The sequence below is a fragment of the Nipponia nippon genome, unplaced genomic scaffold, assembly GCF_047370975.1.
Source record: "Nipponia nippon isolate SJK-2023a ecotype South Korea unplaced genomic scaffold, ASM4737097v1 scaffold_4, whole genome shotgun sequence".
In the NCBI taxonomy this organism is placed as follows: Eukaryota; Metazoa; Chordata; class Aves; order Pelecaniformes; family Threskiornithidae; genus Nipponia; species Nipponia nippon.
The window spans coordinates 26,008,670-26,024,213 of record NW_028262358.1 but is presented as its reverse complement, the minus strand read 5'-3'; the positions used below and the strand labels follow the sequence as shown (position 1 = coordinate 26,024,213).

General features: G+C 44.9%; 1 protein-coding gene across 1 annotated transcript in view; it reads left to right on the top strand.

The window, feature by feature from the left end:
* The first annotated feature begins 405 nt into the window (after nucleotides 1–405).
* Nucleotides 406–15,544, top strand: part of HHAT (hedgehog acyltransferase) — a 161,616-nt gene continuing 146,477 nt past the window's right edge. Inside the window, exons 1-7 of the mRNA XM_087775192.1 lie at nucleotides 406–574; nucleotides 987–1,123; nucleotides 2,522–2,589; nucleotides 3,706–3,819; nucleotides 4,461–4,655; nucleotides 5,942–6,154; nucleotides 9,695–9,866. Of these exons, the coding sequence (XP_087631318.1) occupies nucleotides 1,030–1,123; nucleotides 2,522–2,589; nucleotides 3,706–3,819; nucleotides 4,461–4,655; nucleotides 5,942–6,154; nucleotides 9,695–9,866 (856 nt within the window). The 5' untranslated portion in view covers nucleotides 406–574; nucleotides 987–1,029. The remainder of the gene's footprint in view (nucleotides 575–986; nucleotides 1,124–2,521; nucleotides 2,590–3,705; nucleotides 3,820–4,460; nucleotides 4,656–5,941; nucleotides 6,155–9,694; nucleotides 9,867–15,544) is intronic.

Below are 15,544 nucleotides of genomic sequence, written 5' to 3'. Positions count from 1 at the left end.
GCCCGAGCGGCAACGTCCTACCCCGATGGCTCACGCCTTTGGCAGCAGCCAACGGGCAGGCTCTCGGCAGATCTAAGCGGGCCTGCGTTGTGCGTTTCATGCCCGAAGGCAACGGTGTTTCTCAGTAAACGAGTTCTGCTGCCGCTCTCCGGGCACGCGTCGGCCGGGCCGCAGCCGGCGAGGAGGCGGGAGCGGGGCCTGCCCAAGCCCCCTCTCCGGGGAGGGGCCGGCGGGGCCGCAGCCCGGGAGCGGGACGCGCGGCGGGGCCGGCGGCGGCGGGGTTCGCTCCGCCGCGGCGGGAGGGCGGCGGCGCCGCCCGGCGGCGGGGAGAGGGCGCGCAGGGGCGGGGAGCTCCGCCCCGCTCCCGCCCTCCCGCCGCGGGGGGCGGCCGCAGCCCATAACGGGGCGGGCGGGGCCGGGCCCGGGCGTTCTCGGAGCGGCGGGGGCGTCTTAGCGCGGAGCTGCCCCTCGCCGGGGTCCCAGCTGCCGGGCTGGAGCCTCGGCTCGGCCTGCCCGGGGCCGCCGCCGCCGCCGTTGCTGCTTCTCCCGCTCCCGGCGGTGGAGCCCTCCTCAGGTAAGGGGGGAGCGGGGTGCCCCCCCGGTTCCCCTCAGTCCCGGCTCGGCGAGAGCAGCCGGGGTCCGGCCCTGGCCCTACTCCTGCCCCGGGGGCCCCGCTTGGCCCGGGCAGTGCCGAGCCCTCGGCCCCGGGGCCTCCGCAGCCGTCGCGGCCGGGCAGCGCTCGCCTGCTTTCCCGGCAGCTGCCGGCCGAGCCCGGCCGCCTCCTTGCCCCGAGCCCGCCCCGCCGCGGGGCCCCGGCGGCGCGGGGGCCTCAAGTGCTCTTGGTGGCCGCTGCCCGTCCCGCGCCGAGGGCCCGGCGTGCGACAGCTGCGCTGCTTGGTGCGGGGTGTCCTGCTGCTCCGTGTCCCGCTGCTCGGTGCTCGTCTGTATTCCGCAGGGAAACCTCTCCGTCTTCTCTTTCCCCGCAGGGAGGCGGCCGGCGGGGTCTGCGGGGGAGCAGCTCCCGGGCCGATGCTGCTGCCGGCCTGGGAAATGCGTGTCTATGGGCTTCTCGCCGTGGGCTCTCACCTCTATGCTTTCTACGAAGCGCACCAAGTGTCTCGAGGTAAGTCTGCAACGTGGGTGTGCTGGCTCCTGCAGCGCTTCCCGCCTGCGGCCGGTGAGGCTGCTCGGCTTGAGTTGTTCTCTCTGGCTTGGTTTCTACTTGGCTTCTCTACAAGGAGTGCCTGTGCTCTTCCTCGCTGCAAACCAGCCCCGTGTGAGGGGGTAGTAGCCAGGTGCCAGCTGGACAGAGAACATTGTCCCAAGGCTGTTCTGCCTTGAGTGCTGGGCATGCCCTTGGCCATGGTGTCCTGGCACTCGGCTGTCAGGGAAGAGACAAGGGAGACCTCTGAAGCTCAGCAACTCAGATGAGGGAAGTTCAGGAAAGCTGGGTCTGAACTGGGGTTTTTCCTGGCTTGTCACCTGCAGCCCCTTGGAGGTGGGTGATTCAGAAGCAGCTGTGCCTCCTGATGGTGCTTGCTGGGGACTGAACCTGGGGAGGCCCCAGGGCAGGTGGGTGCTGCCCTGTCTGGAGCTCTGGGGCTTCTGTGCTGGGTTGTGGGCTCGGAGCAATGGCTGCATTGTCTGTGCAGCTTTGGGGTCAGTTTGTTTCCAAATGCCTGCCTGTGCTTGTGTAACCTCTTGGTAGCTGCTATGGTGGCTTGGTTTTGGTTTAGTGGGGCTGCATACTGCAGAGGAGGGCTGGGGTTTTAAACAATTTAAATACAATTTGTAGATGAAAAGAAGCTGTGTTCTAGCACATTGGTATTTTAAGGGAAATGAAAGTGGTATTACTTAATAAAACTATAACTAGTTAAGCTCGTTAGGGTAATCTGTATCATATCTTGTTAGGCTTTAATCAATGAGGGGTTCTACGTTAATGACCCTAGCTGGCTCTCAAAAGTGCTTAAGAGAAGAACAGGAGTGCCAGAAAGGCACTTGCAGGGCAGTGAGGAAAGTGCTAGGTAAATGGGTACAGGGCTGTGCACCCACGTGTACAGCACATTTTCTGTGGAGCTGACAAAAGGCCTCATGGGAACAGGCTCTGGAGGTGGCTTCTCTGAGTGGCTTTGCCCTCCTCTGCCTGTACTGGTTACTGTCAGGTCTGTGTGTCCCTTCTGCTCTGGTGGGAGTAACCAGGCAGCCCTGAAAGAGACGAAATGAGGATTAGTGCATGTCCTGAGTGGTGAAGCGTTGGTCGCTGTCTGCTACTGCCCCGCTGCGAGGGGGAATCAAAGGCGTAGGTGCTGGGCAATTCAGTGGCTTTGCCTTTGCGGGTCAGAGCCATGGCCTAGTCGGGTGGCTTGCCTAGTGAGCGGTGACATGCCCTTTTCTGGCTCCGAATATCCCCATCAGCGGAGGCAATATGAGAATGTGTTGCTCTTGAGCAGCAGAGGCTGCATCCCCAGCTCTCCCTGCTCTGGCTGCTGTGTCCTTAGCAAAGGTTTGTTCTTCTCTGCAGAATATGAAGCTGCCATGGACAGAAGGTTTGGGCTGGAACCAGGGACTCTCTTTCAGGGCCTCAAAAAGGTAGGATGGGTGACCACTAGCACCGTATTTTATTTTGTGGCAATAATGCTAACAATAATGTCTCCATGCTCTTTGCTGACCTGAGTTTCTGATTTATCTTCAGAGGTTTGTACTAACTTTGCAGATTTAGATATTCATAGTTAACTTTAGTCTCCTTCTTTCTAATGAGGAAGAAGGACTTGCCAGATGTGTCTAGATCTAGGAATTATAATCAAAGTTTTGTTTTTCCTCTTGATCCCTGGCCTAAGTGTTTCTCCTTTGCTACATCACTTAATAACCTTCTGTTTTGCTGTTTGGCCTTAAAAGCTGTGATCACCCTTGATGTTTCCTGCAGCCTTTTTCCCCTTTTTCCTGTCACTGCATGGTTTGGATGGTGCTTAACGTTAGTGAACATGCATTTTCCTCTTGCTTGGCCTGTAGTCCAGCATAGAGGAGAACAGATATTTGAGGCATAAGGGCTTAAAGAAACTAGTAAGAAAACTAGTGCACCCCAAATAAAAAAAACAAACAGCCCTTCCCCCTGGCCTTGCTTGCTTTTGACATCACATACTTTTGAAGAAGTGCAACTAATATTGAGGATGATTTACACAAGACCAGGAATGCGTGTCTGTGGAAGTATTTTGGTGTTTAGGCCCACTATCATTGCTGGTAAGGGACATCTGCTTTCAAGAAAGCCATGAAGCAGTTATGGAGGTGAACTTTTAGTGGTGCTCTATATGGGCCATGGGGCTACCAGCTGATCCCTCTTACCTAATTGAGATAAAACCCTATGTCACAGGAATCTCCAGCTGACCTGGCTTCACCTGATCCCACCTAGGCTTTGTTGAAACAGGGAGTGAAACTCCTCTTCCAGCAAGGTGTTTTTTAGGGTGAGTCCTAGAAGTCATGACACCATCTAAAGCTTTTTTCTGAATTTCACACCATTGGAAATCAAAATAGAGCTGTTGGAGCTCACCACTGTAAGTGGCAGACTGCATTGCTGAAACAAGACATTCCCCAGATGTTGAGTTCTGTGGTGTTGGGTAATGGAGCTAGTGTGTGAGATGTTTCCTCGTCTTGTAAGAACATGCTTTTATGGCCAGATACACATACTCACCAGTTCCCTTGATTCCCCAGGACCCCATGGACTTTGAGTGGAGCTACTGGATTGAATGGGGAAGGGAACGTATACTGTGGCTTCTGGCTGGTCACCTGCTGGTATCACAAGTGTCCAGGCTGTTGGTGGAGAAGGTACATATAGATTTTCTTCACAGCAAGGAGTTTCTGTGGGTTTTGGTTTACTCTGGACATGGGAAACTTGGCATTGAGGCTACTGAGTGTGGGAAATACCATTCTGTGGGTGAACTGTGTGAGTGTGTCTGTAACTATGCACAGGTGAGAGTGAGTAGGTAGGTTGCCTTAGGTCTGTGTTTGGAGACTTCAGCCTCCAACCCTTGAAAGCCTGTGGTTTGTTGTGAACCATTAACCAGTGTCGTTTGACCTGTACACAAAAGAAGGGTGTAGTTATTGCATTTCAAGACTGAAGTAATGACTGCTTGGGTTTTGGCATGATTGCTAAATGATTGTGTGATTGTGGGAAATGACCAGCATCTGGTGTCACACCTGCTAGTTTGGGGAAGGAAAGGAGGAAGTTATGTTCTCCCCCAGATCACAGTGGCTCTGGATTTCACCCACACTGCTATAGAAACCCCCTCCCTTCCATCTTTATTGATACAGTTGGATTTCCTTGTATTGTTTCATATGTGTTCTTAACCTTGTTGACTCTTTTTGTTTCTACTATAGACCTGCATAGGATAATACAGATATTGAGTGCTTTTTTTTGCTTTAGAAATAATCAAACTAAAAAGTGTTCATTTTTCTTTTTCTGACAGTATAAACCATGGTGCTTGATGGTTTATGGAATGGCTGCCTGCTGGTTATTACTGGGAATCAAGGGCTTTGCTGTCATTTTGTTACATGCAACTATTTCCTTTGCTGTGGCTCAGTTTCAGCTGTCGCTCCTGACATGGTTGTGCTCCCTTATCCTGCTATCCACTTTACGTATACCAGCTGTGGAAGAAGCCAAGGTAATGTGAGAAGGACTAATTAAGCATCAAATTAATTATGGTGGTGTTTGTCATTATGGCAGCATCTTTTTGACAGAGTACTGTCCCTTCAGTTGATGTAAGCAGATATTGGCTTGAAAAACCTTAGGCAGTAGAGCTGCAGTGACTCATGCTGGAGCTTCTCTAGTTAGAGAAGTCACATTTCTCAATCATGCTGGCTGGTGCATTGAGATGAAAGTATGTGCCTTAATGTTTAAGTGCTGTTCAGTAGAGCTGGAGTATGATAATACTTTAGTAGTGCTCTAGTAAACACATTTCTTGTTCTTTGGAGATGTAATCATACCAATTTAAGGTGCTGGGTTTTGGGTTCATATGCAGGGGTTGCTTAGTCAAGCCTGACTGTACCTTATTGGTGACTGCAGGCTCCTGCAAGGAAAGGGAGACTGTTTCTCCAACACTTTGATTTGTACCAAATGAGCTGCTTGCTCACAGCTGGTGCAAGCTCAGTTTTGCTCTTTCTCTAATGGCTTTTGCTGGGTGGTACAGATTTTAGAAAAACTGCTGTGAGGAGATGTCCTTGTTGCATTTACTTGGACTAAGGGGAAAAACTGGCCCTGTTGTCCTGATGTTCAGGGGAAGGGCAGAGGGGAGATGAGTGGGTAGGGTCTCTTCATGTGGTGTAGACAGGTTTGTGTCTCGCTGAGAGGAGGAAAGGGCACACTGCAATACAAATGTAATCAGCCAAACTATATTTGCTGATGTTTCTAGGTTTTGTGATGATGTGTTTTTGTTGTTGGAAATGGGTGTGACAGGGAGTGTCAAACTTGGTAAAGGCTCAGTAGCATCTTTCCAGCCTCAGGCTTTCTCAGGACTGACTGATTCTCTTCAGGTCTGAACTGCAGCCTTGGCTTCAGCCCTAGCAGTCCCTCAGCTGTCAGTAGTGTTGCCAGCTGGTTTGGATATTGTATTACTGGACCAAACCTGAGAGACATAATGGCATTCCTGTAAGAAAAACTCTCCTGCTGTCATAGTTCTTCACAATGTAATAGGTTTCTGAAATCAAGCTGTTGTCTCTTTATGCTGGTTGCAGTAGCTCTGGAGGCCCTTTCTCCATCAACAGCCAGTGCTTGTTGTTCATGCATTAAGTAGTGCCATTCACTTCAGATGCTGGTTCCAGCTGCCATTTGCTTTAGTTGCTTCCTGCTGCTAGTGACCCTGAAAGTTAGGATCTAGATGGACATTGCTGTCCCACCATGTAGAAAACACAGCATTGCATCATTGTGATCTGGGTTTGTTTTGTCTTGCAGAGAAAGTGGTATGACACTGAAAATGAATATTATCTGCTGCTCTTCACTGTGTCTGTCCGCTGCCTCTTCTGCACTAGCTTCAGCCTGGAGTACTGCTGGCATGGACCTGCCCAGAAGTCATCGCACTCATTCCTGTGGATGCTGGCATATGTGTTTTATTACCCCATGTTCCACAATGGGCCCCTTATGAACTTTGATGAATTCAGTAAGCAGGTAACAGTGTTTTTAAGATCATGCAGCTACAGATTTTTTAGTGCATCTGTGCCTCAGGTAAATTGAGTGAAGAGCTATTGAAGGGGATGGTGATCTCTTTTCATCTGCCAAATCTAGACACAGAACGTGTGCTTTGAGGAACAGATTAAAGTATGATAGGTTGATTATTTTTTCCTCATCTTGAAAGATTTTAGTACCAATCATGAGAAGATGTTAGGTAGACAATTTCATCCAGTTTTCTTTGAGATGCTTTTTTAATGGTGTGTTCCATAAATAGTTTACAGGTAAGCCTGAGTTTCTGTTTATTTTCTAGTTATCTACTTGACAAAAGTTGATACTGATGAGACTTTCAAACAGAAAGTGTTCCTAATGTTGGTCGATATCTATTGTCCTTTTCTCTGTAAGTGTTGAAGTATGCTGCATGCAAAAGGGAAGGCTGTAGGTAGAAATTGGTCTTAGGTATTCATGCTTGTATGCTAGTCGTGGCATAATACTGAACTCTCATAAGGCTGGTAACTAACATTGAGAATATATTGTGAAAATAAGTCTTTATATCTAGTGCTTGGGTGGAGAGAGGTTGATTAGACTCCAATGTTAGAGAAGGTGGAAAGAAAGCCAAATAGTTTTTGAAGGCCTGGATGTTTAATCTCTCTATCAGACTGATCTCTCCTTCTGAAATAAATATAAACCTACAGAAAAGGAGTTTTCATTCATGTATGTTTTGACTTCAGTAAAAGCATCTATAACAGATTCTATAATAATATTTTTCCTCCTTACTAGTGATTTGAAGGATTTCAATTTTTACTTAGACCTTGGAGGTTTAAGAATTGCTTGGGTGTCTAAAGCCATCTTCCACATAATTTTGAAAATATCAAATAATGTTATTAGAATGTGAAGACCGGACAATTTTGAGCATAGCATTGGGAATTTGACCATGTCCTGGATATCAGCTTTAAGACAAACCTTCCTCCCCAGGTTCTTCTGCTTTACAGGGTGTGGTTTTTTGTGTCTGACATCAGATTCATCCCTTCAACTAGGGAGCCAATGACACATGTCATTATGTTTGGAGAGTGTTCATAATTTTAGCATGTAGCTGCTGGACTGGATTGTTGTTTTCCTTTGCTCCATCAGGTGGAATAAAGTAATGCTTTCAGCAGCAGCTGGCTATTAACTCTGAAACATGTTTCAGAGTCACAGAAAGCTGCTGGTTTGTATTGGGAATTCCTGAAGATCCCAGTTTCCACTCATGTTGGTGTGAAAACAGCTGATGATTTACTTAAAACACTTTTCTTCAGACTTTAGCAAGCTGAGCTGATCCTTGAATGTGAAAGACTTACCTGTCTTACTGCATGTTTTTTCTAGTGCCTTGCAGGCTGCTTTTCAAGCCTGTTTCTACATGACGGGGAAGCCCTGGATCTCTGTGCTTTATTGCTTTCTTTATTCTCTTGCACACTTGAGTAAGAAGTGAAATCACCACCCATGATGTCTATAGCTAATGTCATTGGGATAAAGCGGATGAGTGGACATTTCAAACCATAAAACTGCTGTTTCAATTTGTGTATAGAAGCCTAGGCATTGCTTGCTTCTGTTCATATTTGGAAATTTTCTGTTGAAGCCACAGCAAATAGACTGGGCTTTATGAAAGTGAAAACAGATTCTGGTGGACCCCTGAGTGACAAGTCCTATGCTCATTTGTCTTCAGTAGCTTTGGAAGATGCAAGGCTGAATGTTGTTATCCTGGGCTGGATGTTGTAGGAAAAGTCTGCATAGACTTGCATAGAAACTGAGGTAATTTTTTTTTTTTACTGTTTTGTAGGTTCTGAAATGTCTTAATTCCACCTATATTCCTGTACCCCTAGCATAGGGAGAGGATTTTTTTTTTCAAGGAACGTTTTGGAAGACACATGAGTTTCCAAGTTGAGTAGCTTGGGGATAGCTGGTAGGAAAAATTGTGTGTGGGGTCTTGCATTGAAACTGAGCTCACTTGATATGGCTCAGCAAAGACCTGCACAAAGACCATGTGTATTCTTGGTGTGAGGGGAGAAAGGAAGATTGAGAATGGGATGCCTGTATTTACAGTAAGTTCTCATTTAAATATGCGCAGACCTGTTTGGTTAAAGCCATAAAGAAGATGCAACAAACTGAACAACCTTTAATGTGTTTCTTGTTGGTGTTTGCTGAAGTGCATTGTCAGAGCTCTTACCTGAGCAGAGGATATTGCCTTGACAGGTGAGGCTTGAGAAGGGTTTCGAAGTTAGCAGTGCCCAGCAGTTGGTTCAAAGTGCACAATACAAACGGTATGTTTATTGCTGCTATGAGAAAAGACCACCCGCAGAACCCCTTAACTGAAGCTGAGGCTGAGTGAGATGAGGGCTCCTGCTCAGCACACTGGAAAGCAGAAGTCCTGGAGATGGAGGCAGAGAAACTGCTGCATGGCCCGAAGAGTGTAATACCAATGCTACCAATTGGCATCCATGGCCAGGCAAAAATGAGAGACTGACACTTCATCGATGGCCTTGTTGAATTTCTGGGTTGAAGCAGGGCATAGTAGTTCTACCTGTGGGTTTGAAGGCCTGTTGTGCAAATTGCTGTGATTAAATGGTACTCTTCAAGCTTTCATCTAGCTGGTACAAATGAACCTTCAAAATGAGTGTGCTGCTTCATTTGTAAGTGAGCAGAGCTACCTGCATGTTAGCTGTACTGTGTGCTTGCAATTATGTGGGGGTTTTGTCCATGCAGATGGTTTGGTTGCTTATCTTGTATGTGCATTTTTGGTGGCCAGTTAGAGACTGGAAGAGGGAATGTTGCGCACACATACAGTGATAGATGTAAATGTGACTAAATTTTTAGGCAATCCTATGTTTCTATTATTTGATCATATTCTCTTTTATTGCAGAAAGAAGGTAAAATAATAATATACCAATGTGTTCACTTATAGTTAGCAGCATAGGAGTTTAGGGCATCTTCAAGCCTGTCAGCTGCATATCTTGTCCTATCTGATATTTAACTTGCACTTAACTGCAATTTGCTCAGTATGTCACGTAGGTCTTGCTGACCTTGGCAATGCTACAGGAGAAAAATGAAGAACTGTCCTCAAGTAATCAATCAATCCCATACAGCTGGTAGAAGTTGGAGGTATTTTAAGAGCAAGCAGTCATTGTTTCTGTGTTTGGTAGGGCTGCTGCTTGGAAAACTTCCTTCATAGCTGTAGTTTCTTTAAACTGTTTTTATTATCTCTACAGGTTGATCAAGTTACAGGAAATAAAAAAAATTTAGTGTCTCATGTCTGAATTGTTCAGGTTAACAGCACTTTGCCTTTTCTACAACAGTTTTGTGCAGTGTACATTCATGTTTGGCCTCTGCTTACTGAGAATGGAGAAACCAGTTTCCCTCAAAAGAGTATCTCAGGATTTTCCAAATGGTGTAGTCAAATGGTCCCCTTAGTAATAGTAAGGAATAGCAAATGAAACTTAGTTCTCAGGATGAGTATTTGAGTAAAACAGTCATGTGCCATATAACTTCTTTGTATTTCCTCTTTAGATGAGGAGACAAGAAGCCTTCAGTTTGAAGACCAATCTCAGCATCTTAATCGTGGGCATAATTCGTATTTTCTTTTGGTGGTGCCTGGCTGAGCTGATGATTCACCTCATGTATATCCATGCTCTCTACAGCAGTGCTCTGCCTTTGGAAGCTGCATCATACTGGGCCTTGGGTGCGTATAGAAACAATAGCAGGAATCTTCCTTCTCCCCCACTTCAAGAACCCCAGTCTACTTCTCTTTTATGTCCATCCATAGGTACTTATGAATAGTACATTATGTCCAGTGACTGTCAGAAAGGTGGCTCAATATAACATGTATATCCTCTAAGAAGCTTACAGTTGCACTTACTGAACTGCTTCCTAAATATAAAAATATTCTGTATTTTTTCCAATCTGAAGTGTGTATCTAAACTTTGGTCTAAAGTGTTTTTTCCCCCCCAATCATAGAAGTGGACACTTAAAAAAAGTTTGCTTAGTGTAGGGATGGAGGAGGGGAGATGTTCAGAATTAGTGTTTCTCATCCTGTATTGATCTCCTTCTGTTTGATGTTTCTAGTTCGTATTCATGTTGAAAGGTAAAATGACAGTACTTTATGAAAAGAGCACAGGGAAGGAAATGCAAACAAGGTGCCCTGAAAGTAGCAGTCACTGCCTCTCAGCTCTGTTTTTCTGCTTGCTTTCCCCCCTCTTCTGCCCCCTTCCAGCCAGCTCTGTGGTATTTTCATTAAAATGCCTAACTGTGGGGAAAAAAATGGGCGCTGACAAATGTAGCATAAAATGGCAAGAGCTTTGGGTGCTGGTATGTAGGTAGAGTTAGGCTAACCCATAAGCCACTGGCATATGTGGTTGGTTTGATTTTCTTTTTTTTTTTTTCACTGTCCTGCTATGTGTATCACCAGGTAGGAGGAACAAAAGCAGAGAAACCCCAGGCCTTAAAATTGGGTTCTGAAAACGCCTTGGTGATTGCTGAATTGAAGGAGATGCCTCTTACCGTACCAGTGAGCAACAGGAATAGATACACACACTGGTATGGTTCTGTCAAGCATTCATGGGAGAACATGTGTGATGAGCTGTGTGTGTGTTGGAGGACACTTGTGCATTGGACTCTGGTCAGTAGGGGGCAATGTGTGCACTCTGTCTGTGTGTATATGTGCATGTATACACACTTAATATATATTTCAATATCTAATTTTTATATATAAAAAGGAACAAGAGCAGATGGAGAGCAGAAAGTGAGATGTTTGCCTCCATGGTTCATTCTACCACCCCTCACTGTTTAGAAAGTGGATTCTGAGTTTTCATCTGCTGTTCTAAATGTCAATTCATTGATGAATTAAATCCGTTAGCTCCTGGTGTTGTCAGTATGTCTGACAAAAAGCTGGCCACTGGATAAGGCAGGCAAGGCTACAGAATTAGGGATGAAATATTCCAGCTTTGGTGTTACTGGTGGATTCCTCCGTCACTTCAAGATTACCAATGCTTTTAAAAGAGGGGAAGACAGTTACTTTCCAGACAATAACATGCATTTTGAACAGATGATTAGAAAAAGCTAAAATGCATCAAAGCAACAGGTGATGAAAGCCGTATTAAAGCAAGTTTGGACTGTAAAGCTGCCTGATTAAAATATGATAATTTGAATTGAAACAAGTTCCCTGTGGAGACCCTGCTTTTGAGGTGTGTTCAAAGTATAACTCTACTGGTGTTGAGCTTTGTCTTTGTAGTAATGAAAGCAGGTGTTTAAAATATTGTAGTACAAATGAGATTTTGAGGCAGAAGTTTTTCACTTAATGTTTTCTCCACAGGTTTTATCACAATGATTATACATGTCTCCTTAGACTCAAACCAGTGACAGGCCACTGTTGCGACTTGCTTTAGGGAGCCACCAATATATGAGTAAGGGTACTGGTAATATTTTTCTGTTGATCCTTACTGGATCCTTATGGATCTTACCATGCTTCTACACCTGTTCTTGTACTGAACCAAACACTTCCCTCTTATTCCTCATTCTGTGTTATTAAAACCAATTACATCAGATAACTGAGTCTTGAGACAAAGGAAGCAACTTGTTGTCGACTCAGGAGGATTAACCACATGGTATATTAGCCTTTCTGCACTGCTGGGTTTTGTTCGTTTTGTATTTCCTATTTAACTACAGCAGCTTCAAAGCAGCACAGAGCATCTACTTACATCATGATGCCTGGCTACCGTGATGGCCTGATAAACTTAGGGGAATGGCTGTGAGGCTGTTTTGCAATCAGCTCTAATTAGGGAGATTATAACTGCTCTTCCATTTTTCTTCTGGGATATCTTTGAATGGTGGGGAATAAATGCCAGCAGTGCAGGTAGAGACAACAGTGCCATGAGATTTTGCTCTTGGCATCTTAAGGGCAATGATGATGGTCAGTCTACACCTCAGAAGTGTGAAGCTACACTGTGTTCTGCATCACTGTGTAGTGTTCCTGTGAGATGAGACAGCAAAGAAATAAAAACCCCACAAAACCAGAACAAAGCCTGACTGTGTTGCAATACTTGTTTGAAAATGCCAGTGTACAACATTAGCATTTATAGCCATGGCAGAAATGCTAAAGTTAACTAAAGTGACATTACTGAGTGCGCACAGGTATAGACTTAAGAAAAAAAATAGTACCTGGGAGAATGTGTTACCCAGCAGTTAGAGAAAGATCTTCTCTTGTGTGGAAGGAATTAGGCAAATGAGTTCCTAGAAGCAGCAATAAACAAAATGGTACATGTATGGTTTTGAGCCTGTGTATTTAAATGTAACAAAGGTGCAAGCTGCCTTCAATATTACTGTTTGTGTGCATTAGCTACTGTTAGTACGTTTTGTGAATTGTATGGTTGTTTTTTAAACTTGTGTCCTTTTGCAGCTAAACCAAAGATCCTCTTAGGTCAAATGTTCAGGTTCTTTTCTCCGTGCCCTTTACAAGCTAGCACCTGCATTACTGTAACAGCACTTTTGGCCTATAAGTTATGTTACCTCACTCCTCCCAATTCATTTGCAAATGCCTAGTTCTGTGTGTGCGTCTACTCTTCTAAATGTGACCATGTCAAAGTCAGTGCAGATTTTCTCCCCTTCTAGAGGAAGCCACCTTCTGTCCCAGATAACCCAGCTGAGCTGTGTGTTTCTTGTGGCATGTGTTACCACGGTGTCTTAAAGGCTCAGAGGGTGTTGTAGTCTTGCTTCACCCTTTGCTTCTTGAATGTCCTCCAGTCTGTCTATTTGCTATGTAATCTGGGTAGATGAAGCCTGTCTCTCAAATAAACAATGATGTGGCACATGCTTTCCTGCATTGTTGTTGTACTGTGGATGGAAGAACTGCTGTAATTTAAGTATCAGTGTAATCTCTTTAATTGCTGTTATATGCAGGTTGTATTTGTAACTGGCAAGTTTCAAGGTCATTAACTGGGTGATAAGTCTTGGGAATTGCGAGCAGAAGACTAAAGACAGTGTGTATGTAGTTCGTGTAAAGGTGGAACCTTCAATTCTCTCCCGGTCACCCCTGTTTTCCTGGATTACTCATCTGCATTTTGTAACTTGTGCCTGGCAGCTGTCAGTAAAGGCAGCTGATGTGCCTGCCCTGTGGATCAATGAGCTATGGAAGTACACAGTCAGCAGCCTGCTCTGAGAGAGAGCAGGTTGCATCCTCTGTGCATCAGTCCTTTAATGAGTAGGAAAGGATGTGTCTTGTTGCACTATGGCTCCTGGATTTTGTGGGGTTCAAATGAAAAATGGTATGGATCCTAGCTGGAGGGTCCTCTGAAGAACAGCATCTTTCTTAGAACTGTTCTTCATTTTATTTAGAAGAACTTCTCTACTAAAAGAGAAAATAGACATTCATTATTCAAGGTCTTCAGCTAGACAGTACAAAATCTGTTGTTTAATTCCATTTTTTCCATGTTGAATATTTTTATCTGGATTTCTGTCCATGATATGAGAAAGCTGGTTGCAGCCACACCTTCCAATGGACAAAATACAATAGGAAAATATTATGAATCTGTTTTCAGAGTATCCCCTCCCCTGCTTAATACTACAGACCCCATGTGCCACATATTCTTCCTCATATAAAAATTGTTTTTTAGCATTCTGCACATACTTGTTTAAACTTGCATGCTTATATTGCAGCAAGCTGTGGCTGTGGTACTGGAGACCAAATGCCATGTGCGTTAACAAAAAGCTGCATCATATGGGTCTGACAAAAGTGTAATTTCATGCTGAGTACACAGTTGTATTCTGTTTCCTCAGTGGCCTGTGTTTGGCAGCAAGAGTAACCTCCAAGAGGTAATGTCAGTCTCTGGTATGGAGGAAGAGGAGGTGGTGAGAGCTAGCTTTGGGTAGAGGTGCTTTTAGATATTCAAATATTAACTCTTTTGGGTAACTTTAAGTATTAGTGTTTTCCAGTCATTGCCCATAGCTCTAGCCACCACAGAGACTATTCTTTTCTGTACAGTGCAGTGGAAATCTTGCTCCCTGTCTGGATGTTGGGGAAGGCATTTGGCTGTACCATCCGGATAGTATGAGACAGAGAACGCAAAATCCATGTGAAATCTTACACTTGTTTCTTCAGTGACTCTTGTACTGGCCTGTGTAGTCCTTCCATGGGATAGCCTCCAGTGGCACCCTGCTCTCCCAGCAGAAGACTGCTCTCCAAGACCCATTGCGCACGGTGCGCACCTGACAGCATGGTATTAAGGGTTGCTTATGGGCTGGGCTTTGCTGCTCTCCTCCGAGTGGCTCATTTCTCAGAACTGCTTATCCCGACACGCCTGTCCTCGCAGCAAACCTTGGCTTCAAATCCTTCTTGGCAATGCTGATCTTCTGTGGTAGGAATTATATGAAAAGCCAGGTGATAGCAAGCAATGTGGTTTTCCAGTGGCCAAATATTAGGTCCCACATCAGGAACAGAATGAAGAATATGATGGGACTGTATCCGTAGTGTTTGGTTTTAACTGTGTGTACCCATTTGTCATATATGTATGGCCCTTCAGTTTGTGGGAGGGATGTTAATGTCTGAACACAGAACTAATTTAAAGATGTCAGCTGGGCAGCACAGTGCTGTTATTTTTTGGTCCCAGGAAGCCATTGTTTGGAGAATGAGAACATTTTCTAGAATTCAGAAATCATTGTGTCTATATTCACAAATATTTCTCTATGAATAGTTAGCTATTGGCATATTGAACAATATCAGGACACTTGTGCTTATTTAACTCTGAGCACCAAAGGCAGCGTTTATAGCAATTCCATGTTTTTCAGTGCTGCATCTCATTCTGGTAGCGTTGGTCAGATTGTCTGAAAGAATTGCGTGCTTTCAGAATTAATGACACAACAGGAAGACCCGTATTCCATGGTAATGGAAACCCTGATAATTCATTCTTAGTTTTTAAAGTTAATTGGGATTAATTTGCTGCCTTTACATTTTACACTGTAAAATGAAGATTTGCAGGCACAGATGATGAAAGCCACTCTGGATTCCAGTAATCCAGTATCCTGGTGAACTGTAGCATACCAGAAGAATAGCCACACTGGGCCAGATCAGAGGGTCATCTGCTCTAGTGAGTCATGTTTGGACATGGTATGTAATGAAGCCTGGGAAAAGAAATAAAAAATAAAGGGCAGGTAGATTGGTGATCCTTTTCAACATATGGTTTTTTTCAGGCTTCTGTAGCTGAATGACAAACTTACTCACTTATATACTAACAAGGAGCTCAACAGCACCAGTTGAAAGATCTTAAATTGAAATAAGTGATGTATTTTTTTCCTCACTATGACAACATAGAATATCAATGGTAAAATTCACTCTGGTGGGATACATTGTGTTATATAGAAACTGGAATA